Source organism: Pseudomassariella vexata (assembly GCF_002105095.1).
Source record: "Pseudomassariella vexata strain CBS 129021 chromosome Unknown BCR38scaffold_6, whole genome shotgun sequence".
NCBI lineage: Eukaryota > Fungi > Ascomycota > Sordariomycetes > Amphisphaeriales > Pseudomassariaceae > Pseudomassariella > Pseudomassariella vexata.
Genome location: NW_024467961.1, coordinates 1,576,041 through 1,600,723, shown reverse-complemented (window position 1 = coordinate 1,600,723; position 24,683 = coordinate 1,576,041). Strand labels below are relative to the sequence as shown.

Genomic DNA, 24,683 nt, shown 5'->3' with positions numbered 1-24,683 from the left:
CTTGTGGAATCAGTGACGTGGTGGTTTGGGCGCAGCAGTCGCTCGGTTCTCCTCTCTTCTGGGAGTTTCTGGGAGCAGCCGACTTGCCGATTAGACCTCAACTATCCACATGCAATTTGTCGCGGAGGCTGGAGCCCTCGGGTTTGGGTTTGACGGGAAGCGCCTTGCGCCATGGTTCGGGGGCACAGCAACACAAGTCGGGTGTTCAGATGACATGTGGCGCGCCAACGAAGATTCTTGAAGAAGCGAACGCGTTATGTGAACGGTTACATGTGTCGTCACAGTCCAGTCGTGAGGTGATGGTCGTTCGATGATTAGGTAACGTGCCTTCCTGTATCGATGGTTTTAGACAGTTGAGGTGGCAGTGGCTACTAGGGCGATTTAGGCAGGTTACGGTAAGGCAATCACGGACGATCTGGTGTGAGGCATTACGTGTATCGTTCTTCCTGGCTATGCATTATTGTACCCAGTATTGAGGCCCGATTGAGAATGCGTTTCAGGCAATTTCCAACGAGGGGATCATCAGTCAAAACGATGCGCGCATCGGCCTTCCACTCCGGCACGGCTTCGTAAGTTTGCTTGGATCTGTGCAGGTACGGCCCGGCGGTCGTGCCCGCCGCCAGTTCCGTCGTTCCCCACTACCAGAGCAGCGCAAACCCTATCTTCATACTGACTTGATGGGTAGAGTTGATTGCTCTCTTATACGTAGTGGTGGAAGTCATTGCACGGTCAGAAGATGTCTCTTGTTCAGAGATCTATGCGTTTGACTCGTCAAAGCGATATCATGTTCATGTCCGAGTTAGCTCCGAAGACGATTGTTGAGCACCTCCCAGTTTGTGATACAGCACGTAAGAGTTGACTAGAAGCTTTTGGAACTGCCGTTAATAAGTACGTGCCCCTCAACATAGAAGAGTGTGTCTTTACAAGTGCCACTGTGTTGCCTGAGCGACGTTGCTATTTGAGAGGAGGCTAGAGGAGCGACGATGATCACCATGTTGTTGCCGTTCTTCCGTAATGACCTGCTGTTTCTTGGTTAACTAGTTGTAAGCATACACTATTAGCATCGCCTTTTTATGTTTGGGATGTCGATGCCAAGCTATAGCACGTAAGGGGTCCAACCCTACAGCTACAAGTTTATTGGCTGGTCTCTAGTTAGTGCTCAACATGACATGAAAGGCTGCATGACGCATAAGAAATCCTTCCACTGCATGCCAAGTCTAGCTTATAACCTTCCCCTTGGCCAGTCTGATGGTCGGTGGGTTGTGATGGAAACCCACCAAATTGTAATCGGGAACTGCATCATCAGAGAAGGGGAGCCTACTCGTGTAGGATCATGATCCCGTTAGTTCTTGAGCCCCCCCTTTTGTTGAGCGTGTATGGTCTTGTGGAGCTCGTTCGGTTTACTAAGTGCGAAGTAGTTTAGCAATACAGACATAGATTGCTGGGTTACCAGGATGGACTCATAAAAGCCCAGCTCCGAGCGTTCAATCGGTGTCTTGGTGACTTCAATAGCCATGTAACTCGTTAGTCTTTTATCGGTTCGTAAATCGGGGCCTATAAACGTCGTCGCCACATCGAAGACTTCCAGCGTCTCATTACATGCGTATAGCTGGACTTCTGTGGCTCATCGTGCTGGATCTTTGGAGGTGTGGCCTCAGCAGTGAACACACTCGCTGGCGCACCGATCGTAGAAGAGATTGCTGTTGCCGGTCTGGCCCCCAGCGCCGAAGTTAAAGGCCGTCTGGTTCTCAAATTTGTAGTATGTATCATGTATTGAGGCGTTGCAGCGTGCAACCTGTCTATGTTCTGCATTAATGAGTAGCTCTATGACGCCAGCTAGAGCGCTCTGCCAGGTCTCGTTCCTTTCCAGCCGCCGAGCCTTTATTTGGGGCGGGGAGTGTAGTGGACAGCGGAGCTGTGAGCGTGGGTCATGGACTGTGGCCGTCACCATAAATTGTGAAGGTATCCGGTCTTAGATGCCGTTCGATCATCTTTTTTTTCTTTTTTTTTCTGCAGCTGTTGACAGAACCAGGGGTAAAAATTGCAGAACGTATCGAGACGCAGATGAAATCGTTAGCAGAGATGTCACCAGAAACGCAATCGTAGATGACAGGGGACCCAAGCTTCGGGTTCGCAACTCCTCATCGACGGTGGCTGGGAGAAGCTTGTCTATGAGGACGAGGTTGGCATACCAAGAGAAGAGAGCCGGGTTCTGCAGCTAACGTAAGCCTGCAGCGACCGTAGTGTGAAGTCGCCCGAGGAGTAGCATAAGCCAATGAGTATCATGACGACAAAGGCTTGAAACTCGCTGCCTTATAGCCTCCCCTTAATCGTAGCTGAATTTGCCCCAGTTGGATTGTTCCTATCTTGCAGCATGCTTCTGCTACGAGCAAAAATAAATTGTCAATGATTCAACAGTTGTATTTGATGCTCGGGAGAGTCTCCCAAACGAAGGCCCTTTAAACATCATAACAACTGCCAGAGTTATCCATGTTACCAAGCACAAGCATCCGACCACCAGATGCCGTGAGCGATTAGAATACTGCACGTTCTTCCAAAAGCATCGCTTCTCCAATGGACTTGTGGGCAGAAATGGCAGTGTTCGGCCCCGCACGGACCACCCAGTGTGGCCACTGTAGATTAGCCAGAGCTTACGGCAAGTAACGATAGTCATAAGAACAACAATGAACGGTGGGCTGCGATTTGCCCACAGGACTCATCCGAGGTGATTCAGAGATGGCTTGGTCAGCTAGCAGAATGATAAACTGTTTGAAGGACTGAGGAGTGACATCTTGAAGGAGACCAATATCAAAGAGTGAGTCCAGAGGCAGAAGCGACCAGTGACGCATCAGTAAGCCGAGTGACATGCGCATATCTATGTCCATTTTAGTACCGCTGTTGCAGTTCTGAGGAAACCACCCGTCGCATATGTCAGGGAACTTGATTTTCCACAAGCAGTGCTCTCCGTGAATTATAGACTCAGCCCCGCACACGAGGTCTGCCGAGACTTGTAGGCTTTGGATCTGGTTACTGGTTTATACGACCCCGATTCTCCTGATGGTGTAGCTCGGAGAGCACATGAGCTGGACTGAATGCATCACGTTGCGGGAGGCGGGAGATGACAGTTATGTACCTGTCATCCTGTCTTTCAAGCCCAAAAAGGCAAGGCCTATTCGTACGTCATCCAGCTTACTGGAGTTTCCGCAAGTTGCTACCCAGTAGCGGCCGAAGAGACAATGATAGACTGAGCTCGCAATCAGCAGCAGAGATGTTGAGATACGTTCTCGTATCAGCGGCATCCTCGGCCGTAACGTTGGAATCGTAGACGACAGGTTCGTAGATGAAAGAAACCAGCTCCGCCGCTTGTCACCCATAATCATCGGAGAATCCATCCGCTCTGTTGTGTAGCTCGGCAACCTCGGAGACATCGAACATGAACTTTTGTTGCGCAAAGTGTCTCGATGCCACTTGATACGGCATGCTGTTTTCATATAAGCCCGGCATCGTATAGTACGGAATCGGGCCTGGATCGAGAGGTGCCGAACTGTCGTCGACAAAGCGGTTCTGGGGCGTAATGGGCCGATGATGGGCAATTTCCCCCGGGTTTAACGTGATGAGAGAGCTGCGTAAGGCCACGACGGTTTCTGGCAGGGCTGTTACCACAAACCACAGTGTTCGTCAGTCCCTGTTTCGGTACGCTCGGGATGCTGCCGTGGGCGGTAATATGTCCAAATAGTCCAGCATTAGGCTTCTCTCTGCCGAGACAGGACCCCTTGACATACGATACTAAGCGGCCACTAGGTTGGCTTGGAAGTGGCTCTACAATGCCGTTATCAACGTGGAGACAGCCACGGGTCCGCACGTCCATACATACCGTAGACCAGTACAGCTTGTCACCCTTCCTTGATTCTTGGTCTTGGTCGAGGTTGCGGGGAGAGCTTCGATGGCGACAAAGCTACCAGAATACGCCGCTCAAGATATAGTTGACGCCACGAGAGGCGTGAAATTGTCTGGCGGGTAGTGTTCGTTGCGGCTTCCTGGCAGGTACGACTGTGGGTTAAATTCTCTGTCGCCTCTGGTGCCGGGGTTGCGGACTCTCCAAACATTTCGCATGTGGACAAAGGGGCGAATATGGTGAGGTTACCAGTGGGCAATGCCAATAATTCAAATTGGCCGTCATCTCACGTGAAGCGAGTACCTGTATGGATATACTGTTTCCCGCAGATGCCATTCTGTTGGGCTTGATAGCTATGCCAGCATCAACTGGCACGATGCCTTGCACTCTTTCGAACGGGTAACAAACCCGGTCGATCCATTGTGATAATTGCTAGTCCACATCGACGCTCGCAAACTGGTCTGTTGCCTTCTGAGCGCTACCGAGTGATTCTCGTAGACGTAGATATTATGCTCTGTCTGTGACCTTGGAAGGTGACATATCTTCCACCTCAGTACCAACACAGATGGCAGCAGTAGTTGGAAGTATGGTGGTCTATTGGATCGTGGCCTTGTTCGCATACTGAAAGAACCTCTACGTTGTCTTTCGAGGCCGGTCACAAAGCCAACCAATATTCTCTCAGGGCCCACGTCGGAGATCACTGAGTGTCCAGAATTGGCGAGTAGCCTCAGAGTATGCTCCAGTATTACGCCCTATATACCGCCGAGAGAAACCTTGAGGACTTATGTATGTATATAACCATGATTAGATTACGACCAGAGATATACCTAACCTCGAAACAGGTAGTTTATTGACCAGATTCAAAGCATCTCGAGATTTATCTCCCCCTCCGCCACCCGCGATGTGGCAAGTCCAGACCAACTCCAAAGCCAGTAGGCACGGCCTTTGCCCCTGAGTTGGCCGTGAGCATCTAGCTACCTGTATCCACAGCAAGCCTCCGCCCATGGACCAAATCGTGCATGCTGTCTTCATATTGCTTGATAATACACATAGGGGTGCTTGGCCCACTAAGAACAGTCCAACGCTTGAGTGTGGTACGTTGTGTGCAACATTGAAATGTTGACCGTGAGTATAGCCACAGACGGCGGCAGGAGGCCATGGGCCAACCCACTGTTGGAGGAATCCCAAGGAAGGGACTACATGAGCTTTCGCCTTCACAGGATGTTTCGACAGGCTGTGTATCCAGGAAAACGGAAAGCACCGTTGGTCTCATGGGCATTCTCAAATAAATTGACTATCATATGTTGGGATATATTGGGGGCTACAATCACGGATGCACATAGAGTCCAACAAGCTGTGGCCTTTCATGTCTCAATTGGAAAGCTTAGCATCCGTCGTAAACTAGAATTGCCAAGAAAGGTAGGTTAGGGTGAGTATGCGGAGCGGAAGTTGGGATGATTGTTCCCAATTTGTTTGGGTGATCGACGGCATAGCTTGATTGCCTGTGGAGTCATGAAGAAGCTTCGCATGGCACGGTGAGGATGTCGCCTGCCGAGGACGGACTTACTAGGAGACAGGTTGCAAAGCGCCACCTGGCGGGTAAGCTTTGTGGATCAAGCCTCTGATGCCATTTCGCTTTTGTGGCTGGCGGCTTCTCAATTTCTTGCCCAGAACCCCAGAACTTGTGATCCAACCAGAGTTGGGACAACAAAAGCGATTTTGCAAGATGGAGCCAGCCCGTTCATCCCATAAGTTCATGTAATTCATGTAATGAGGATCCGATCATCTCAAACACTTTTTATCAGATGAAGCACACGAGGTGAAGGGCTATTGGAGAACATAGAAAAAAGTGTGATTGGCTGTGAAGCACAAGTTTGAGGGCTGTTGCACTGCGGGCAGGGCTCAGCCTCACCGTGACGAACCACCCCTAACGCCTTCCAGGCTAGTCAGCCCGGCTCGCGCAGCCCCTGTCGCAATCTCGCATGACCTAGTGTTAAGGGTCAACGTGTTGCACATCGTGTTGCCGTGTCGCGCGATGATTGCTACACCTTCCATTCCTTCATTCATCCACTGTCCAGCAGCTCACCAATTCCTGCGCCTCTCCTTCGTACTCCCTCTGATGCAGCGCATCCGCACACTCCTTTGACCCTGCTCTAGCACCACGACCAACAATCCAATCCGGAACCAACTCCCGTCCACCGCTACATCCAGCAACAAACCAGCCTTTTTTTTCTCACGGCGACCGATTGCCACAAACCGGCGGGACCCCCGACTGCTGACGATTGTAACTTCTTGGCAGTCCCCATCCACTTTGTGACCAACTCCAGCATCCCAAAAGAGGATTCTCACGTTTCGCAAGCCCGTCGCAAACGCCCTCCTCGGGCCAAAGCCGTTCTGCCGTTCTGCCGCTCTGTCGCAAATATCGATGCGATTGACAAGAACCGCACGCTTTTCCACCATTTCCACCTCGTACCGCAGAGTTGGGGCCAACCGCGAGTACCAGCACCCCAGTGGTCCTCCCAAACCGGTCGTTTTCAAAGACGATTCTCACTTCGAAGTACTGCACCAAAACACCAGAACATCGCATCAACGACGACCAACGACGACCGACGACGATACGCCGCCTGGGCACAACGGAAGAGAAAAGTTGCGAGTGACGACGGCGGTGTCGCCGCCCCCTCGCCGCCATGAGCTGGAATACAACTTGTAACTCCACGCTGGAGGAGCTGCGAAGTACGTACAAAGTCACACACCCTCTTAATCTGCCGTCATCCCGTTCCTGGCTGCCCAGAGTCGTGGCGTGAAGCGACTCCTCAAAAGGAAGAGGCTTGAAGAGACCACCTGACTAACCATACCGCAAACGCATAGTCGGATCCGAGGAGAAGATCGCAGGAGACTTGACATTCCACCAGCTGGCTCTGTTGATTGGCGGCGTGTCCGCTGCCATTGCAATACTGCTCAGTTTTTATCTTATGTGGCGCCATGCCAGCAACTACACCAAGCCGCGCGAACAGAAGCACATAATCAGGATATTGTTCATGATACCCGTTTATGCCACATCGGCCTTTCTCTGCATCTGGTACTACTGGCACGCCGTCTACTTCCAGGTCATGAGCGACTGCTATGAGGCCTTCGCCATCTCGTCCTTCTTCGCCCTCATGTGCCACTACATGGCCCCCGACCTGCACGAACAGAAGGATTTCTTCCGTACCATGAACCCCATAAAGCCCTGGGTGTGGCCTGTGAACTGGTTCGCCAAGTGCTGCGGCGGCGAGCGCGGGCCCTGGCGCATACCCAAAAGCGGCCTGACCTGGTTCAACATCATCTGGATCGGCATCTACCATTATTGTTTTATCCGCGTCACCATGACCATCACGGCCGTCTTGACGCAGTACTTCGACCGGTACTGCGAGAGCTCCAACAGCCCCGTTTTTGCTCACATATGGGTGGTGGGCGTCGAGTCCGTAGCAGTAAGTATCGCCATGTACTGCGTCATCCAGTTTTACGTGCAGCTCCGCGAGCCCCTGGCCGAGCACAGCCCCTTCCTCAAGGTTCTGGCCATCAAACTTGTCATCTTCCTCTCCTTCTGGCAAACGGTGGCCATATCCGTCGGCACGTCGACCCTCCACATCATTGAGGCCAATTCCGTCATGGCCTACCCTGATATCAAGGTGGGCTTACCCAGCCTGCTTCTCTGCGTGGAGATGGCCCTCTTCGCCCTATTACATCAGTGGGCCTTCCCATACCAGCCCTACAAGCCCGGCGCAAAACCCACATTCTACCCTGTCGCCGATGCCAGCCTCGGTGGTAGCCACCTTGAGAACGAGCACGAAACCCCGCGGGGTGTTTGGAAAGCCTTCGGCGATGCGCTCAATCTGTGGGACATTGTCAAGGCATTCGGCCGTGGCATGCGCTGGCTTTTCGTAGGCGTTAAGAGCCGCCACCACGATGCCAGCTACCAGCCCAAAGGCGGCCACAACTCGCTCGACACGAGCTATCCCATGAAGTCCTATCCCATGTCCGCCGGGCCCAAGAGTACCGATCACCTGCCAATTGCGACGGAATTCCGCCGCAGCAAATTCGGCATGGGTTTGCCGCAAAAGAAGGACGACGAGCCCGTTGCTGGCGATGAGAGCGCTGGTCTGATTGAGAATGCGCAAAGCTTCTCGGTGCCAACGAGTCCCCCGCGAAGCGAGGAGAGGGCTCCAAGCCCCTACCACAGACAGCCTAGTCCGTATCACGATCCGCACCGCGGCGAGTACTACGAAGGCCCCACATCGTCATCATACGAGAACCACGCGCCGCCGCTAAGTCCTGCATACCAGGCGTATCAACCGTACTCAGAAGACGCCACCGACCGAGGGAGCTCGCCGTATTTGCAGCAAGGCAGTTCGCAAAAATGGAGCGAACCATCGGGGAGTGCAAAGCAGGCGAACCACCGAACATCAACGCAGCTGCGCGTAGGGAACGCACTGTGGGGTGATCGGTCACCCCAGTACGACGGAAGGCAATAAGGGGCAAGGAGATTTGATCGATTTACGACCAAAAAGGAATATATGACGTGGTAATGACTACCTGTTTGATATAGCGCGACTTGAACATGCCTACGGGCCGGGTGGTCTTTGGTTTCCAAGGCGTTCAGGTAAGCGGACAAGCCGTGTCTGGCTGGCAAGAAGATATCTTGCCCGTTCTCGCGTTTGCATTTGATTGGGTACAATTTGGTTTTTTTGTGATGTGTATAAATAGGTCTACGGTATTTCGATGCTTCGGACAAAATCTGGGATATCCGAATCGTGAGCAGCTCAGAGATATCTTGGGATACCACCAATGAATGATATTTCCACATAGTACGTATGATATGTTCGACTCGCCGTCAATAATGCGCTTGAAACCACTGGGGATAACCACTGGGGATAACCACTGGGGGGTGTGCTGAACATGCTTTCCATCTGCTCTATATGTGCTCTCATTTGCTCATTACGAATGCTTGCCTCTACTTCTACACATACACCGCTACTACCCGTGCTCTGCACCATGCGATGTCTTGCGAGAGTCTAGGGTTCCCCCTATTCCTCGGCCGACGGCAACAAGCCATGCCATGCCGTGCGATGGATGATCCTCTTCTATCTTACGCCTAACGCCTTCGTCGCACCCTTTCTTCCAAGGTCGGCGTGTTATGTCACGTAATACAATAAACAATACATTTTTCCAGGCGATTCTTTCTGCCTGTTCCAATAATTCCATCATATGCTCTTTGCGTTTGTGGGGGATATCTCATATTTTGCCGAAAAGTGAAGGACATTTGAATTTGCATGTCTGGTCTGATATGGTTTGGTCGTCAAAGCAGAAAATTATAACACTTGCTCGTTTGTGTTGGTGTTTTTGTAAAAAAGTCTAATAAAACGATGTGTGTCGACCATGATGCCTCCTGAATTTGGCCCTTCCAATGCGATGTATGCCGGTCTCAGCCATTTCTCTGAGAAGTAGTAATGAACAGGTTTTCTTCTTCCTGGAAACGATTGATACGAGATTGTGTCGCTGGTGATTCTTGATTCCCCCCTTTCCTCTTCCTTGATAATACACATCTGTCAAACCAAAATGCCGACATGAATCCGTCACGGACCAGAGGGATATGGATTGGGGTTGTTAAACCCTTGGCAACTACGCTGCTAGCGCTGCCTTTGTCTCTTGTGGCCGTCTGGCGTGGGGCCCGCGTAGCCTCCCTCCTCACTACGGCGTTTTCGGCTTCCTCGTACCTCCTCGCCGCCTCTCGGTTCCCTAGATCGATGGTCTTCTCCACCTCGAGGGCCACCGCTCGGTCCATTACCGACAACTCGTGCTCCGCCACTACGTCCATGTTCGTCATGTCTGCCATTGGTTCCACCCTCGTTGCGGTGACGCGAATCGCGCACTCCATCCCCTCGCCCGTTTGGCTCGCCTCTAATATTGCTGACGGCCGGGACATCTCTGTTGCCATGAGCAGATTCTCGACCGCTTCGACGCGACGAGTCTCGTTCGTTCTCACGCACATTGCCACCAGGAACGGCGGCGGCAGATTCTCTGTCACGATGCTCACGATAGTCCTTAGATCGAGATTCTCGTGCTGGGCTACGCTCCCTACTAGCATGGCGGGAAGATCTTGAAGATCGCTCCGTGTGGTCGTGGTGGCGTCGGCTACGTTCACTACGTCCAGAACGGTCATCCCCGTTAGCTCCACCTCGCGCCGATCCTGGATGATCTCCACCACGATCATTGACGATAGGGTCGGGTCTTTCGTGAACAGGAGTGGATATGGGCGAGGCGCCTGTGAGGATCTGGGCATCAGAGCCAGCAAGGTTAGATCTAGAAGACCTGCCACGCAAGCTAGCAACGCGACTCATTGGGTCGGGGCCCGACGCATCGCGTAGAACATTGTTGATACCTGCAAGTTGTCTTCGACTGCCCGTCCTGTGGCGGTCATTAGTAGCCGAAGGACCAGTAGGCGGCGCAGACATGGAGTTGCTCTTATCAGTACTAGGCGTCATTGGGTGCCCTGAAGAAGCCTGGCGGGAGTTACTGTTGCCACTTGAGATGAGCGCACGGTCAGGAGTCTGCAGTGGAGGAAGCGAGCGGCCTTGTGATGGACCAGTAGGGGGCACTCCGGTATGGATGTGGTTCATTCTGTCGGGATGCACGCCAACCGAGTTGACACTGGAGCCACCAGAGCCTGTGAAAGTAGGTGGAGCTGGGGAAGGTGTCGACGCCAAGCCAGATCCTGCAAGATGCCGAAGTCTGTCCGGATGGATGCCCGGTGTGGTAGTGGTGGCTGGTACTGGAGCCGGAGAAGTCACTGGCGCGTTATGAGCAGGGCCTGCTGGACCGCGACGTTGTCTAGACGACGCGGGTCCTGTGGGTGGGAGCTGTCGGTCGGGGGATGGTCCTCGATGAGACTGGTCGGCGTTTGGAAATCTGCCGTCGGTACGAGACGGTGGCTGGCTGCTGGATGGTGGAGCACGAGCCGCGTTACGCCCCCGTCCTCGAGGTGCATCGGGAGCATTGCTCATGTCTGTAATGGATGGGATAGCATTCAGACGACCATAGTTGGGATCTTGCTGGGTTGCTCTACCATCAGGCTCGCCACGCGGCCCCGGTGTGGGTCCTTGGAAAGATCCCAGATCCCGAGATCTGTCTGGCATTGGTCGGTCAACGTCGCGCTCGCCCCGATCGCCTCGGGGTCCATTTGTCGATGCAGCTTCGTTGCGACTGTCCCTGGATGGTGTTTGATGATCTCCACGGTGGGAACGGCTTGGCCGTTCTTCGCGAGTAGGCTCGGCTAAACGGGGTTCCGACCTTTCACCCCGTCGCGGCGGGGAACCGTGGCGAGTGCTACGTTCGCGAGTCTCGTCCTTCGGTTGACGGCCAGCCGGTCGCGATTCATGGATCAGCGCAACACGTGCAGGATTGATCATCTCATCTGTACCAATAAGACGAGCCCGCTCCGGATTGACACTTGGGCCTTGCGTCTCAGGCTGTGGTGGGGCTGGTGGCGGCATCACTTTGGCATCCGATTGAGGCTCTCGTGGTGGTCTACTCGACTCGGATCCTCGGCCAGCATTGGACGGCGGTAGGGCTCTATCCCGCGATGGGCGGCCCTCTCGGTCATGGGCGCTTGTCTCCCATCGTGCTGATCCTTCCGATCGCGGGGGTAGCCTGTCTCTATCAGAACGCGGAGCTTCTCTTGTCACATTCTCCGTAGGAGCGCGGCGGTCGCTGCTGTGCGAATCCCGACCACGAGTAGCCCGCGTGCTCTCTGCTGGTCTGGCTTCACGAGTTTCCCGCAGCTCGCGGGCTTCCCTGGGCTCCCTCGAGTTTCGCGGCTCCCTGTGTTCCCTGGTATCTCTAGCATCACGAGGGTGCGGATGCTCGGTCGGCAGACGAATATGTCCTCGTTCATCCTGCGCGAAGTGCGAAGGGAAGGGCACATCGGGTCGACTAGGGAGACCAGGAGGAAGAGAGGCAAGTATCGATGGCTTGGATGCCTCACGGCGCGCTATCGTTCCAGGGCTAGGAGCACCCGATTTGCTCGTCGGTGTAGATGGGCGGCTAGACGATCTAGCGAGCTCAGCTGTCCTCGGAGGGACTGGCGCTGGTTTCTGAGAGCCAACAGCTTTCATGGCATCCGAGTCCTTCCGTTCATCTGCGTGAGTTGTGCTGGCCGGCTGTGATTTGTTATCTCGAACCTCGCCGTCATCCTCATCTTCAGTCGTGGCTTTCGTGTGAACAGCCAACGTTGGTGGGGGTCTGAACTCCAATGCATTTGGTCGGAGATTGGAAGAGGGTGTACCACCCTTGGACGCCTCAGCGGCCCTCTTGTCATCGGTTGGATCACCGGTCTGTGGTATGGTTAGCGAACTGTGAATGCCACGATGGATCTGGAAGAGACCCACAGTATTTGGCCGGAACGCCTGGACCATGACCCATTTTGATTCGTGCTTCTTCAAGGCTGAGGCGGCTGTATTTGCGGTGACGGAAAGGTCTACTCGGTGGCTTGGTCCATCATCGCCTTCGCCTTTAGATGTCGATTCGCGTTCGGCAATCTTCTGAAGCATCTGCATGAATTGCTTGCCTTGAAAATCCACAGCGGGAAAATAGTCGAGCACCGCTTTTAAAATGGTTATAGAATTGCGGATATGCATCCACTCGGTCCCTTGCAAGCAAGATCTTAGAGCCGTGGCTAAATTCCTGTGCCATGACCAGAGTAGATCACGGAACTGCCCATGATCCATCACAGAGACAGGCTTGCCCTCGTCATCAAGTGCAGTGGCAAATCCAACGTGTTTGCCACCTTTGACAGCCTCTTTCTCGTAAATGTCTTTGCTCTTGTGCCATCTTGATAGTTCGCCCAGTGTTAACTTGATGAAACGTCCGAAGAACTCGGCTTCCCGAACGGTGCAGCCGAATATCATTGATCGAAGTCGGTTGACGCTGAAAAATCGTTCATACAGAGCCGTGATCTTAAAGTTCGCGACTTGGTATTCGTGAAGGAATTTGACCATCTTGTGAGAGAAGTCGGCATCTCCAGGCGACAGGAGTATGCGCGGCATCAGACATTCCTCAATAATCGTATCGGCAACCGCATTGCATTTTGCCATGACAGCCGGTAGCCAGGTTGGAGCGGATTTCAACAACAGCATCCTTGTCTTGCCCACTCTTTCCTGGCATTGAGAGGCCTCAGTAGACAGTTTCGTGGCAAGCTGGGTGATTTCCTGCTTTCGTTGCTCCCGCTTCATCGTTCCAGCTCTGCTCATGTCGCTCCGGTCTCTCTTGATGTGTTCTTGTTCTTTCTGGAGTCGTATCGATTCGGCATTGTAGCTGCTGGCTGGAATACCAAGATCGCCCGTTTGCAGGGACCAAAAGAGAACATAAAATTCGGGACTAACCAGCTGCCATACCTCTGAAGGCAGTAGGGTTTGAACAGCGTCGATGATGGGGTGGAGAACTTCCAGGAAACGGTCCGTCTTTCGAACAATCTTTCCCTTGTTATCCTGCTCAACTGGTGATACCTGATCATCAGAAGCTTGCGATTCGGACAGAGGGAGAGAAGCGTCGTCACCGTCCTTCACATCCATTGACACATCACCCTCAGCATCCGTAACATGCTCGGATGCGCCTGTGACGCGGCCATCCTTGGGAGCAGTAGCACCCGGTCCAGTCAGATAGAATGCAAGACTAGCACGACCAATCAAGAACGCAAGGTTGGCATCGAGTCCGAATTCGGACATGAGACGCGGAATACTAGGCACCAGATTGTCGAATTGATCAGGCGCCAAGTTACTTCTGAGCAGTTCGACGAATTGGGCAAGAGCTTGTTGGGAGTCATCGATGACTGTGGCCAGGAACTTGATGTGTGTCTCGTTCTCTGGCAACCGGTATATCGCAGATTGTCTATACTGGGCAATGTTGGTCAACAATCGCGGCGCAAACTTGGAATGAACTAGGGCCTTCATGAAACGAGCCGCGCTTCGTGTGGTCTGTGATTCAAAACGATGATCGCCCAGGTTGATAAGTGTCTGGCGCCTGAGCTCTTCGCCCCCACTCAGTGCTGCCAACTGGGCATCTGTGAAATCAATGTCTGATACGATGCCCCCCATGGATGTGATGAGTTCTCTCAGGATGACGAGGTCAGTGGAGTTGCCGCGGGCCAGTTGGTCATTGACGTATTGAATGACTGGCGTGGAATCCATGTTTCCATACCGGCGGAAAACCTTGCCTGAAAATTTAGACAGCGCCTGCAACCACTTGCTGGTGAGTAGCACCGAACTCTCCTGAGTCCGGCTTCTTTGTTTCCCTCCAAGAGAACTCATGAGCGACCAGACAAGGACATCGTGCCCCAGCTCAGTGAAATATTTGGCGCATTCAACGAAAGCCTCGATCAAATTGCTGTAGGCCTCGATTTGATCTAGAGCGACCTTGCAGACAACGCCCGGTGCGAAGAGCGCCACTTTGGCCAGGTGCTTTGCTGAATTCGCCAGATTTTGCAAAGATAATCGCTTCAATATCGCTAGCGTGTCTAGGCGCGCATACTTGAAAGCCTTTGCCATAGCAGGTAGTCGTGAAATCTGACCCTCGTAACACTCCGCGTAGATGTTGTATCGGACATGTGTTGGATAATGCTTGAGAAGACCCCACACGGCATTAACAACGTCGACATTCGAGCTGCTCAGATTCAGAGCTGGGATGATGATGCGGCGGAGAAGATCTTGCCACCTGTCGATGTTGTGTTGGGATTGGTCTTGCTGAAGGCTCATGGCACCGATCGCTGTCAACTTCTTCAACAAAGCCGGAGTCCGTCCAACATTCACTCCTGAAACATTTAGGAAGGTGGCGCATAGCGTGAAAACGTCGTCGACTGTCTGACAGATAGGGACATTGTCGGACCACTCTTTCAGGTAGTGCTCGTACGCTATACCCCTATTGTAGCCATTTGCGTGGGGCCATTTGTAGACCTTTGGTGCCTCGCGTTCTCCGAGTCTCACATAGCCCTTCGCCACACCTGTCTGGTCCAGAGCGACGTCTGGCTGGAAAAGACTACTGGGCGGGGGTCCGGCTGCCCTGGATTGCGTCTTCTCGTAAACCTTTTCGATGGAGTGAAGCAGAATACGGTTGATTGGCAAGATGATCTCCTCCGGGTAGGCGTCGATTAGCCAGGGGAAACGTCCAAGCATGAATAAGGCCTCGGGAATTGCTCCTACGAGGAGGAGATGCTGCACCAGATCCATCTTGAGATTTTCTGCGGGCTCCGGTAGACTTTCTTCCTCCACTTTAGCTCCATTGGCATCATTCTGGCCCGCTTCGGGTTTTGCCATCGCGGATTCACGAGTTCGACTGGTCGTGGTTGGCGCCGTGTCATCCGGAAGTGCGCCAGCCCTCAACAGAGCATTTGGCTCCAAGCCCTGTCTGTCCTTCTTTTCCTTCTCCTCAAGCTCTTGAATACGCTTCTCCTTGACAGCATCCATCTTGGCGTCGTCTGGCCAGAGGTGGGCGTATAGATCAGGCAGAGAGAAGAACCCTACTTTGATCAAATAAGCAGCGAGGTAGAACAGATTGGCCGGGATGATCTCATCCTTGTCTCGGGCATCAGAGGTATAATAGCGCAACTTGAAGCCAAAGAGCTGGGCAGCAACTCGGTTACCAGTTGGTGGTAACGTCTTGGTGACTTTGGCCCACTCGATCTCGAAGTCCGTCTTGAGACCTACGTCGGTGGACGCATTCGCGAAACGCTCAAGTTCGGCATCGTTGGTCTGTCGTCCTCCAATTTCGAAGAATGCGTCTAGGTGAACCTCTCTAGCACGTTCCCAAAAATCCATATCTCGTTTCAGTCGCTGTTCATCCATCTGAGCTTTCTCTTCGGGACTAGGCATGAAGTTGGCGCCTGGGACAGCCCATCTAGGTAGTCCACCTGTAAAAATGGGGTCGTAACGCTCGATTTGGCTACGAGGCCACCAGGAACTGACTCTCAGAAACATTGTGTAGTACCGGAAGGTCCTCATCATGGTTGAAGCGAAGACGTCAAAAACAATGTCAAGCACACGACCGACATCGAGATCAAATGTTCCGATCAACCCCTTGACCCGCTCGAACCCTGCTTCCACATCTTCGCGGGTGAGATTTTCTTGGTTCAAGCTGTGCGGTGTCCAATAGAGATCCGTGATGAGCTTCGAAAATCCCTCCGACTCTTCCCGTAGCAGGTTGTAGTTGGATTGTCGGTATAGTTGATTTGTGGCAAAACGAATGCCCATCTTGGGGAAGTGGGAACGAGTCAATCCTAGATATTGCAGAAGCGTGGGATCGAGCGCCTGGCGTAGAAGTTTCGGGGACAGACCCGCAGCGAGAATGAAGTCGCGAAGCTGAGGCTTGGAGCATCCATCCTCGGTTTCGATGAAAATGGAGATGGTATCGACAAAGAGACCGTGTGCATCAAAACCGAATCCTACGTTATCCGTCTCAGGCTCTGGGCCCAGGATCTCCTTCATGCAAGCGCCAGCATCACCGGGGTTGAGGCGAACATCGAGCGCGGCTCGTGCAAATTCTTGAGTTATGGTAGTTATCTCCTCCACGTCCTCGTCATTTTTTGAAGTGATTCCATGTTGAACCACTTCCTGGCGCCCACTCTGTTGCCATACCGCCAGTCGCGAATCAGTCAGAACCACATAGTTGTAGTTCGAAGCTACAGCATTCGATGGCGGCTGGTTTGCTGAAGGTGCTGTTTGTTGTGCCGGGGCGATAGCAGGGGATTTCTGCGACGAGGAGCTGGCTGGTCTCTGAAAAGATGGAGAGACAGGAGCTCGACTGTTCGCATTGCCAGCGTTAGCGTTGACTGTGTTCAGTTGATTGACCGCAGAATCTCGGCGCTCAGCATTTCGGCCTCGAGTGTTTCTCCCGGCACCAGACCGGCGGCGGCTATCTGGGCTGTCTCGCTCATGTTGGGCCAAGGTAGTATTAGAAGGGCGGTGGGGTGACGGGCGGGCACCCCCTGCCTCGGAAGTCATCTCGTTTCTCTTTCGTTTGGGAGGCATGTTGGCTGCCGTAAAGGAGGAGCTGTGAGAGATTGGTCATCGGCAGTCCAGGAATAATGGGGATGAGGATTATGCGAGGTAGTCAACTCGATCGAGGCTTGTCTGGCGACTGCGGTTTTAGGAAAGCATACTTGTGAGGAAATGGCAATATCGATACAGGAATCCGAGCCGTTGGTGTCAAGGCGCGGCGAAGTCTTGGTGAATGAAAATACGGCGAGGCGTCGGGCAGACCAGACCTTCTAATGATTGGCTGGGTTGAGAGTGGTTCCAGGATCAAGAAGTTTGCTGGTTGGGGAAGAGTAGAAGTTGGATGCGATCCCAATGCGAAACAAAGAATATTGGATTCACGTTATGCCGGCGACCATCTTCGTCAAATGAGTGTCCCTACCGCACAAGATAGGTGTGGAGAGACCAACTGGAAAGAAAGATGGCCGACAATCACCGCTCCACCAGATGCACGTGTAGTTTGAGCGGATGGTGGTGAGGTGATGGTGAAGTCGCGCGCTCGAAAAGCTGTGGACAGTGAGCTCAAGCTATCGCGTGGTGGTGGAGTCCGCGACAAGGCTCTGAGAATGCTGCTTACGGGCCAGTCAACTGGGTAAGGCTGCAGGAATTCGACTCCCGTGTCACGAGAACTTCAGACAAGCTTCCTCGTCTCCATTATTTAAGGTAGCCAGTACTTTGTATCCAGTAGTTACATGCCGAAGACCGCTTCTGCAGGATGATCCGTGCACTATTTATACATTAACCCCGATGATTAACCGGCCGTCAGTCGGACTTAGGTGATTGATAAATTCATTTCTACCCCAAACCACAAGTGCCGCAGAATGCGTCCGAGGAGTCACAGTACCAATTTACGGTTCTGATATGACGTGCCCAAGTTTGGAATTGTTGCTACTTATTACCTCAGAAATAACAATTGCTATTGACAACGAAGAATAGAAGATCGCTGTAATTTTCTTGGTGTCATCTGAAGCACACACGTCACCTTTCCCTCGTCGAAAATAAAGATACCCAAGAGCCCAGTCGTCTGATTGCCGAGATGGCAGATAAGGACAAGAACGGCATCCAGCCAAAATATGGTCAGTTTCTACTTTTGCATCTGTGATTACTCCTTTCGCCGGAAGCAAGACAAGGGCAAGAGAAGAAGAACCGTGACTGAATACTTCCAAGAAAGATCTCGGCAGCAGCCTGAGAACCCGTTTGCGACCTTGATTCCGGACCAGGAGATCGCCATTGTCCCATCTTTTACGCTCGAATCCGGTGTCATTTTGAAGAATGTACCGCTGGCGTACTCCACCCGGGGCAAGTTGTCGCCCAACCGAGACAATGCCATGGTCATCTGCCATGCCCTCACTGGCAGTGCTGATGTCAGCGACTGGTGGGGCCCTTTGTTGGGAGGTCCTGGGAGAGCCTTCGATACTTCGAGGTTCTTCATAATCTGCATGAACAGTCTGGGAAGCCCGTATGGCACCGCTAGCCCAGTCACGGCCAAAGACGGCGACCCTAACAACGAGAGATACGGCCCCGAATTCCCCCTGACCACCATCCGGGACGATGTCAAGTGAGTAAAATAACGACATGTTCCCAGGTCCATAGACTGACACTGGTCCAGTCTTCACAAGCTGCTTCTCGATGACTTAGGAGTACGCCAAGTGGCCGCCGTCGTAGGTGGGTCCATGGGCGGCATGCTCGTGCTGGAGTGGGCATACTTTGGCAAGGACTACGTTCGCAGCATAGTGCCCATAGCGACCTCTAGTCGGCATAGTGCTTGGGGCATCAGCTGGGGAGAGGCTCAAAGACAGAGCATATATGCCGACCCCAAATATGACGACGGCTATTATCTTTTCGACGACCCGCCAACCACGGGTCTTGGGGCCGCCCGCATGTCAGCGCTCTTAACATACCGTAGTCGGAACTCCTTCGAAGCACGCTTTGGCCGAAACACCCCAGACCCAGCAAGACGCCAGACAATTCGAGAGTTGCAACGCCCCAGCACGCCTTCCGAGGCGCACTTCCACATCCATAACGATGGTCATAAGACGACACGTGGTTCTCTTTCGCGAAAGAACAGCGAGCCGAGCAAAATATCTACCACGGCCGGGTCGAATTCAATTAGTTCAACTGTCAATCAGGCTTTGAACTTGGATCCTCAGTTCTCTGGCAAGAAGGAAAGCCTGGCTGATGGCGACAAAATCCCCACCACGACTTACTTTTCTGCTCAATCGTACCTGCGCTACCAGGGGCAAAAGTTCGTCAAGCGGTTTGACAGCAACTGCTACATCGCTATTACACGGAAGCTGGACACGCATGACGTGTCGCGCTATCGAGCTGACAGCATTGCTGAGGCGTTGGCACTCATCGAGCAGCCGACTCTGGTGCTTGGCATCGAGAGTGACGGCCTCTTCACGTTCGCAGAGCAGCAGGAACTGGCTGCCCACATCCAGAATGCCAGATTGCGTGAGATTGTGAGCCAGGAGGGCCATGACGCTTTCCTACTACAGTTCGAGCAAGTCAACCGATACATCTTGGAGTTCCTGGCTGAAGTACTGCCGGATATCATGGCTAGGGAAGGGAAGGTTGCGGAAGTGGCTGATGTTGGACAGCTGACCAAGTCAAGCGTGTTTGGTGAGGCCGAGGTGGAGGATATCACGGCTTGGTAGCCGCACAACTCATTAGTTCGTGGCTGAATAGGCACACTGCATAGCACAATAACCAAGACAGTGCCAGAGGTATGCCGCAAGCCACTGATCGTCAAGCATAAAGATTTGATATATGTGACATATGTCGAGCTGGTGACGACGGAAAACAACCGGCCCATATTGTACATAAGTCTACCAGCTGTGGCGTTGCTACTCATGGAGATGAAAGCTGGATTCTGGAGATGACATCGACATTGATATTCAGCTTTTCCATTGATGTGGCTTCCGAGAATGTGCCGGCTCTTCGTCCCGTTCACTCGTAATTTCTCATGTCTCGGTCTTCTCCCGATTGAAGAACGCCCTGAATCCAGCGACTGCAACCCAGCCAACCACAATGACTGTCACCACCAACCGAATTTCCCTCACAGCATCGGCTGTCGACGGACTAATATGGATGGTGTGTGCATGATTGATAGCGCCCGAATGTGATGCGGCGAGCGAAAAGGACTCCATTTCTGTATTTGTATTCGCCGGAGCTTGGTTTCCAGGGATTTATTGATGGGCACGATGGATCGGCTCGCGACCCAGTGACGAAATATTCGCCCTGGTATATGTATGAAGTATGAAGAGAACGTTGCAAAGTTGATGACAAAGGGCGGATTTTTCCTGGGAATTACGTCAAGACTTATCGTCCCTGTTGGCGCGACAACCAAGACACCAGGCACAGTGACAATTACCGAGAGGCACGGACTGTACCTTATTACACTTTTGAGAGCAACGCAGCCCACCTTTATGCAGAGAAGAAACAAGATAGATTATGCGTCTGAAAGGCATACTGTCTAGTGTTTCTGTTGAAGAGCATGGCAAACCCTTTTAGTGAAACGTTCAAGAGCAGAATCGATGCCAGCTCAACCTTCTAAGCTCAACCTTCTAAGCTCAACCTTCTAAGCTCAACCTTCTAAGCTCAACCGTCTAAAGGGGCGCTTATACATTGAACCGGCTCTATACTAGCATATTGTCACATTACAAGACGGAAGACTTTATAAAAAGAAGACCAATCCTTAAGTAATAATGAACATACGGAAACTACATATTTCCATCCTTAGTTGGTACTTACTCAACTATATAGAAACAGAGCCTTTCAAGCTGAATCTGTTCAGGTAGACTGTCGGATTGGTTGTTAGATCACGAGCTAAGTTTGAATGGCCTGTTGGTACTAGTTATGAGAGGGTCCTTAGTGAAGTGTAGGATAAAATCCGTGATCCTGGGACACTGGAATAAATATTTACTAATACAACTAACTTGTCCCACTATCATAAGACACACTATATGCTTATACACCGCTTATTTAAACACCTGCCGTAGGGCACGTGTGTTACGATCGCAGAGGCTGACCACTTAAATGTCGTGGAAAGCCTTGCCACAACATCCCTCGATTATCATTGGGAGGTTTGTGTTAACTATCTTGATACAGTTGACCAAGCTCTACCGAAAATAAATGTTGTGGCACAGGAAGCATCGTTCAGAGCACGTTGTCGATTTCGCCGATTTTATTGGTTACCTAAAATGTGCAGGTTGATGTGGCCTTCTCCCTTTACTGCCGAAACACCGACTAGGGTCATCAGCTCAATTGGCAGATGCATTGAGGTGAAGTTGACTGCTGTGACGTGTTGAGATGGAGTCCATGATGGTTTTTTTCTGCGCGACTTCCAGGCAGTGTGTTGAGTTGATGAGCGAGAGCTGTCCTTAATAAATGCGACAACTTGATGCCTTGTGAGGCTCTTGGAGTTGGCTCCAGGAGTATTGGTAGAGTGTCTTGGCTGCTGCACGGCAAGCACATTCTTGTTAATCCCCAAGCCCCACGTGCCCTGGAGATTAGTAACGTGGACGGTTGGAGTTGACCTGTCATCTACTGAGTCTGGGATTTGCGAGTTTGCACATTGCAAACACTTGGAAACCATCATAATCAAAGGCATCCTTGAGCCTCCAATGCTAACGGCGTCCTCGTCTTGGAGTAACCCATCTGTTGCGGTCATACATTAAACGTCGTCAGGCAATGTAGGATTATGCACCAAAACCTTACCAGTGCTTCATCCTGGATACATTACTGCAAGGACCATTGCCAGTTTCCGCGCTCGAGACCGAGACCTTGGTACCCAAAGCGGGCCACAACATTTAGACCCCAATGTCAGATCTGACATCCCATCTTCTTTAGGTATTCAACTGACACTTTTCTTCGCGGGCTCATCTCCCCCGTACCCAAACAACCCTGCCCCTCTTACGTTATTCTGCAAGCACGGGGGGAGGGGAGGGGGGTGTCAAAATGCGTATGTCATTAGGTCAGAACCCTTTCCCGCAGCCCCCCAAGAAAACCACGCCTGTTATCCAACTCGACACCTTCTTAAATGACACTGCCACTTCTTGTTATTGTGCAACTCTATTGTTCGATCTTTTGTTTTCAATCAGTTTGTCATGTCAGAGCTTCTTTAACGCCTCGCCTCCGAAAGCCTGACGGTGTTCGAATTATCGCGTATGCCAGTGGTGTCTCATTCGCATCGGGGCCGCTCTGTGTACTGCGCTTGTCCTTGAAATTGTGTATATTTTACCTAGTTTCCTAACATGTACACAGCATAATGGCCCGCGCGGTCGTTTCAGTTTTCCGAGTCGACTGTGTTATTGCAATATAGCCGCATTCTCAATCCGAATCGTGAGCCAGGCTTCCAGTGTCCTCGGTTTCCGGAATCACTACATCATGCGTTTATGATGGAAATGCTACCAGAGCCAGCGCAGCCCATCGCCCGTACGCGAACTTTCGGGGGCAATCGGGCATTCCACAACTGGGCAAACGACTTCAGCCATATCCAAGATCCAAACCTCAGACGTCGGCTCGCCCTCTCAGAGATAGACAAGGTTCCCTTTGGACTATACCACGTCCGAGCGGTGGTAGTGGCCGGGATCGGATTCTTCCTCGATTCATACGATATATTCGCCATCAACCTCATCACGACGCTGCTCGGCGTCGTCTTTTGGCAGGGTTCGCCCGAAGATGCGGGCAACGGCTACGGAGGGAATTACGGGTCGTTACCGACTCCCGTCAGCCAAGCGTTTAAGGCGTCCACCAGCGCTGGTATCGTCATTGGGCAGGTGTTGTTGGGGTGGTTGGCGGATGTCTTCGGACGGCGTCGCATGTATGGAGTTGAGTTGGGAATTATTGTCGTCTCAACGCTGGGTTGTACTCTGGCTGCACCGTCCCAGTCGATGAGCTTTACCGGCCTTATGACATTCTGGCGGATTATGATGGGGTAAGGCCACTGTTCGATTAGGTTTGGTATATAAAAGCTGACTTGAACCAGCGTCGGGATTGGAGGTGACCACCCGTTATCATCCGTGATAACAGCCGAGTTCTCGCCCACCCGCTGGAGAGGCGCCATGATGGCCGCAGTATTTTCCATGCAGGGGCTAGGTCAACTTTCCGCTGCCGTCGTCGCCCTTATCGTGACAGTCGCCTTCAAAGACGCGTATCACAATGCACCCAACGTAACCCAATGCGACTACATGTGCCAAACGGCTGCGGATCGTTCATGGCGTATCATTGTTGGCGTCGGCGCTCTTCCCGCTTGTTTTGCGCTTTACTACCGCATCACTATTCCCGAGACACCGCGGTACACGTTCGAGGTGGCGAAGGATGTCGAGAAGGCGGGCGCTGACATCAAGGCCTATATGGCGAGTAAGTCGGAGGGAGAGATTGATGAGATCCAGCAAGCCAGGATGAAGAAGGTTGCCTCCCCCTCATTGAACATACCTTCGGCCTCCTGGCCCGATCTGTTCTCCTATTTCAGACAGTGGAAGAACGCTAAGGTTCTGATTGGGACAACCATGTCTTGGTTCTTCTTGGTAAGCATTGCCCACTGTACCCGACTTAACAGTTCTCATCCGCGTGTAGGACCTGGCCTTTTATGGCTTGGGCTTGAACAACACTATAGTCTTGCATGCAATCGGCTATGCAAGTGGGGAGACTTTGTACCATCAACTCTTCAACAACGCAATAGGAACCATTATTCTCGCCGTGGCAGGCTCACTCCCAGGCTATTGGACCGCCATCTTCACTATCGACACCCTTGGGCGGAAGCCGCTGCAGATATTCGGATTTATATTTTTGACGTGAGCAAATCGATTCCCACTCAGGAAAAGGTAAAAAAAGCTGACCGTGACAGCATCATTTTCTGCATTCTCGGATTTTTCTATCGGCACCTCCACCAGGGCGCCATGTTGGCCCTGTACGTCATCGCCCAATTTTTCTTCAACTGGGGCCCTAACACAACGACCTTTGTCCTCCCCGGCGAATGCTTCCCGACGCGCTACCGATCCAGCGGCCACGGCCTCTCGGCAGCTATGGGCAAAGTCGGCGCCATCGTCGCCCAGGTCATCTCGATCCCGCTCCTGAACAAGGACTCGCCCGCTGACTGCGTTGGGAGCGCCTGCTCACCCTGGATCGACCGCCTTATGCAGATATTTGCATTGTTCATGTTTTGCGGGACACTATTTTCGCTGCTCATCCCTGAAACGAAGGGCATTAGCCTTGAAGAATTAGCGGGCGAGCCGCCGACTTCGTACAACGCCGGCCAGAATAGAAGTGGTGTGGCCCCACCAAAGAGAAGATGGCGGAATCCGTTTTCGGGCGGGCAGCCGGCGGGGTTCAACTACCGGGCCGCGAAGGGAGGAAATGCGCGGAATGGTCGAGTGGGCATCATGACGTCGCCTGAGTTCGCGGCGCAGCAAGCGCATGCTTCGAAAAGAGAGGGTAGGAGATGGAAGCGCAAAAGGGGCGGAAGCAAAGATGGCGCTGGTTACGAGATGAGCAGCACGAGCTCGACGATGGGTATCGTATCCTCGGCGGTTACCACTGCCAGAGAGGATGGAGATGTTTCCGGAGCACACGGTGGTTTGTTACCCGGCTGGGGAGCTGGCTGGGGGAGGGTGGATAGGGGAGGACATCCGACTCCGATTGAGAATATCAAGTTAACGGACGTTGGTAGTCTGCTGAAGTGAGATACAGTCCTCTGCTGGGGATCTCGAAGGACTTCTGTATAA

General features: G+C 52.5%; 8 protein-coding genes across 8 annotated transcripts; 5 read left to right on the top strand and 3 right to left on the bottom strand.

Moving 5' to 3' along the window:
* Window positions 1-337: 337 nt before the first annotated feature.
* On the bottom strand, window positions 338-1,049 carry BCR38DRAFT_432173 (uncharacterized protein). The gene is made up of 2 exons (XM_040860163.1): window positions 925-1,049; window positions 338-875 (listed from the first exon to the last, which is right to left on the bottom strand). Exons 1-2 carry the CDS (start codon window positions 992-994, stop codon window positions 772-774), a joined length of 174 nt encoding a protein of 57 aa, XP_040716381.1. The 5' UTR covers window positions 995-1,049; the 3' UTR covers window positions 338-771.
* Window positions 1,050-1,774: 725 nt separating this feature from the next.
* BCR38DRAFT_432170 (uncharacterized protein) lies at window positions 1,775-2,268 on the top strand. Its single transcript, XM_040860162.1, has one exon. The coding sequence runs from the start codon at window positions 1,977-1,979 to the stop codon at window positions 2,220-2,222; it is 246 nt and encodes an 81-aa protein (XP_040716380.1). The 5' UTR covers window positions 1,775-1,976; the 3' UTR covers window positions 2,223-2,268.
* Window positions 2,269-4,711: 2,443 nt separating this feature from the next.
* BCR38DRAFT_513737 (uncharacterized protein) lies at window positions 4,712-6,586 on the top strand (the record flags this gene model as incomplete). The annotated part of the gene is made up of 4 exons (XM_040865059.1): window positions 4,712-4,989; window positions 5,031-5,314; window positions 5,389-5,494; window positions 6,195-6,586. The coding sequence occupies exons 1-4, from the start codon at window positions 4,899-4,901 to the stop codon at window positions 6,584-6,586; spliced, it is 873 nt and encodes a 290-aa protein (XP_040716379.1). The 5' UTR covers window positions 4,712-4,898.
* On the top strand, window positions 6,583-8,409 carry BCR38DRAFT_341112 (organic solute transporter Ostalpha-domain-containing protein; the record flags this gene model as incomplete). The annotated part of the gene is made up of 2 exons (XM_040855843.1): window positions 6,583-6,628; window positions 6,764-8,409. 2 exons carry the CDS (start codon window positions 6,583-6,585, stop codon window positions 8,407-8,409), a joined length of 1,692 nt encoding a protein of 563 aa, XP_040716378.1.
* A 1,155-nt stretch (window positions 8,410-9,564) lies between these two features.
* Window positions 9,565-16,950, bottom strand: BCR38DRAFT_340979 (transcription factor/nuclear export subunit protein 2-domain-containing protein; the record flags this gene model as incomplete). The annotated part of the gene is made up of 2 exons (XM_040855831.1): window positions 9,565-9,860; window positions 10,074-16,950. 2 exons carry the CDS (start codon window positions 16,948-16,950, stop codon window positions 9,565-9,567), a joined length of 7,173 nt encoding a protein of 2,390 aa, XP_040716377.1.
* A 1,079-nt stretch (window positions 16,951-18,029) lies between these two features.
* On the top strand, window positions 18,030-19,613 carry BCR38DRAFT_340973 (homoserine O-acetyltransferase; the record flags this gene model as incomplete). The annotated part of the gene is made up of 2 exons (XM_040855830.1): window positions 18,030-18,514; window positions 18,566-19,613. The coding sequence occupies 2 exons, from the start codon at window positions 18,030-18,032 to the stop codon at window positions 19,611-19,613; spliced, it is 1,533 nt and encodes a 510-aa protein (XP_040716376.1).
* A 1,450-nt stretch (window positions 19,614-21,063) lies between these two features.
* Window positions 21,064-21,845, bottom strand: BCR38DRAFT_193279 (uncharacterized protein). The gene has a single exon (XM_040854028.1). It carries the CDS (start codon window positions 21,626-21,628, stop codon window positions 21,143-21,145), a length of 486 nt encoding a protein of 161 aa, XP_040716375.1. The 5' UTR covers window positions 21,629-21,845; the 3' UTR covers window positions 21,064-21,142.
* Window positions 21,846-22,355: 510 nt separating this feature from the next.
* On the top strand, window positions 22,356-24,641 carry BCR38DRAFT_342315 (major facilitator superfamily domain-containing protein; the record flags this gene model as incomplete). The annotated part of the gene is made up of 4 exons (XM_040855934.1): window positions 22,356-22,894; window positions 22,946-23,486; window positions 23,536-23,753; window positions 23,807-24,641. 4 exons carry the CDS (start codon window positions 22,356-22,358, stop codon window positions 24,639-24,641), a joined length of 2,133 nt encoding a protein of 710 aa, XP_040716374.1.
* Window positions 24,642-24,683: the final 42 nt, after the last annotated feature.

Coding starts and splice junctions, on each gene's coding strand:
- BCR38DRAFT_432173 (XM_040860163.1), bottom strand. CDS start 994: ATGGTGATCATCGTCGCTCCTCTAGCCTCCTCTCAAATAGCAACGTCG. Junction 876..924: donor CAGGCAACACAGTGGCACTT/GTAAAGACACAC, acceptor TATTAACGGCAG/TTCCAAAAGCTTCTAGTCAA.
- BCR38DRAFT_432170 (XM_040860162.1), top strand. CDS start 1,977: ATGCCGTTCGATCATCTTTTTTTTCTTTTTTTTTCTGCAGCTGTTGAC.
- BCR38DRAFT_193279 (XM_040854028.1), bottom strand. CDS start 21,628: ATGACCGCAACAGATGGGTTACTCCAAGACGAGGACGCCGTTAGCATT.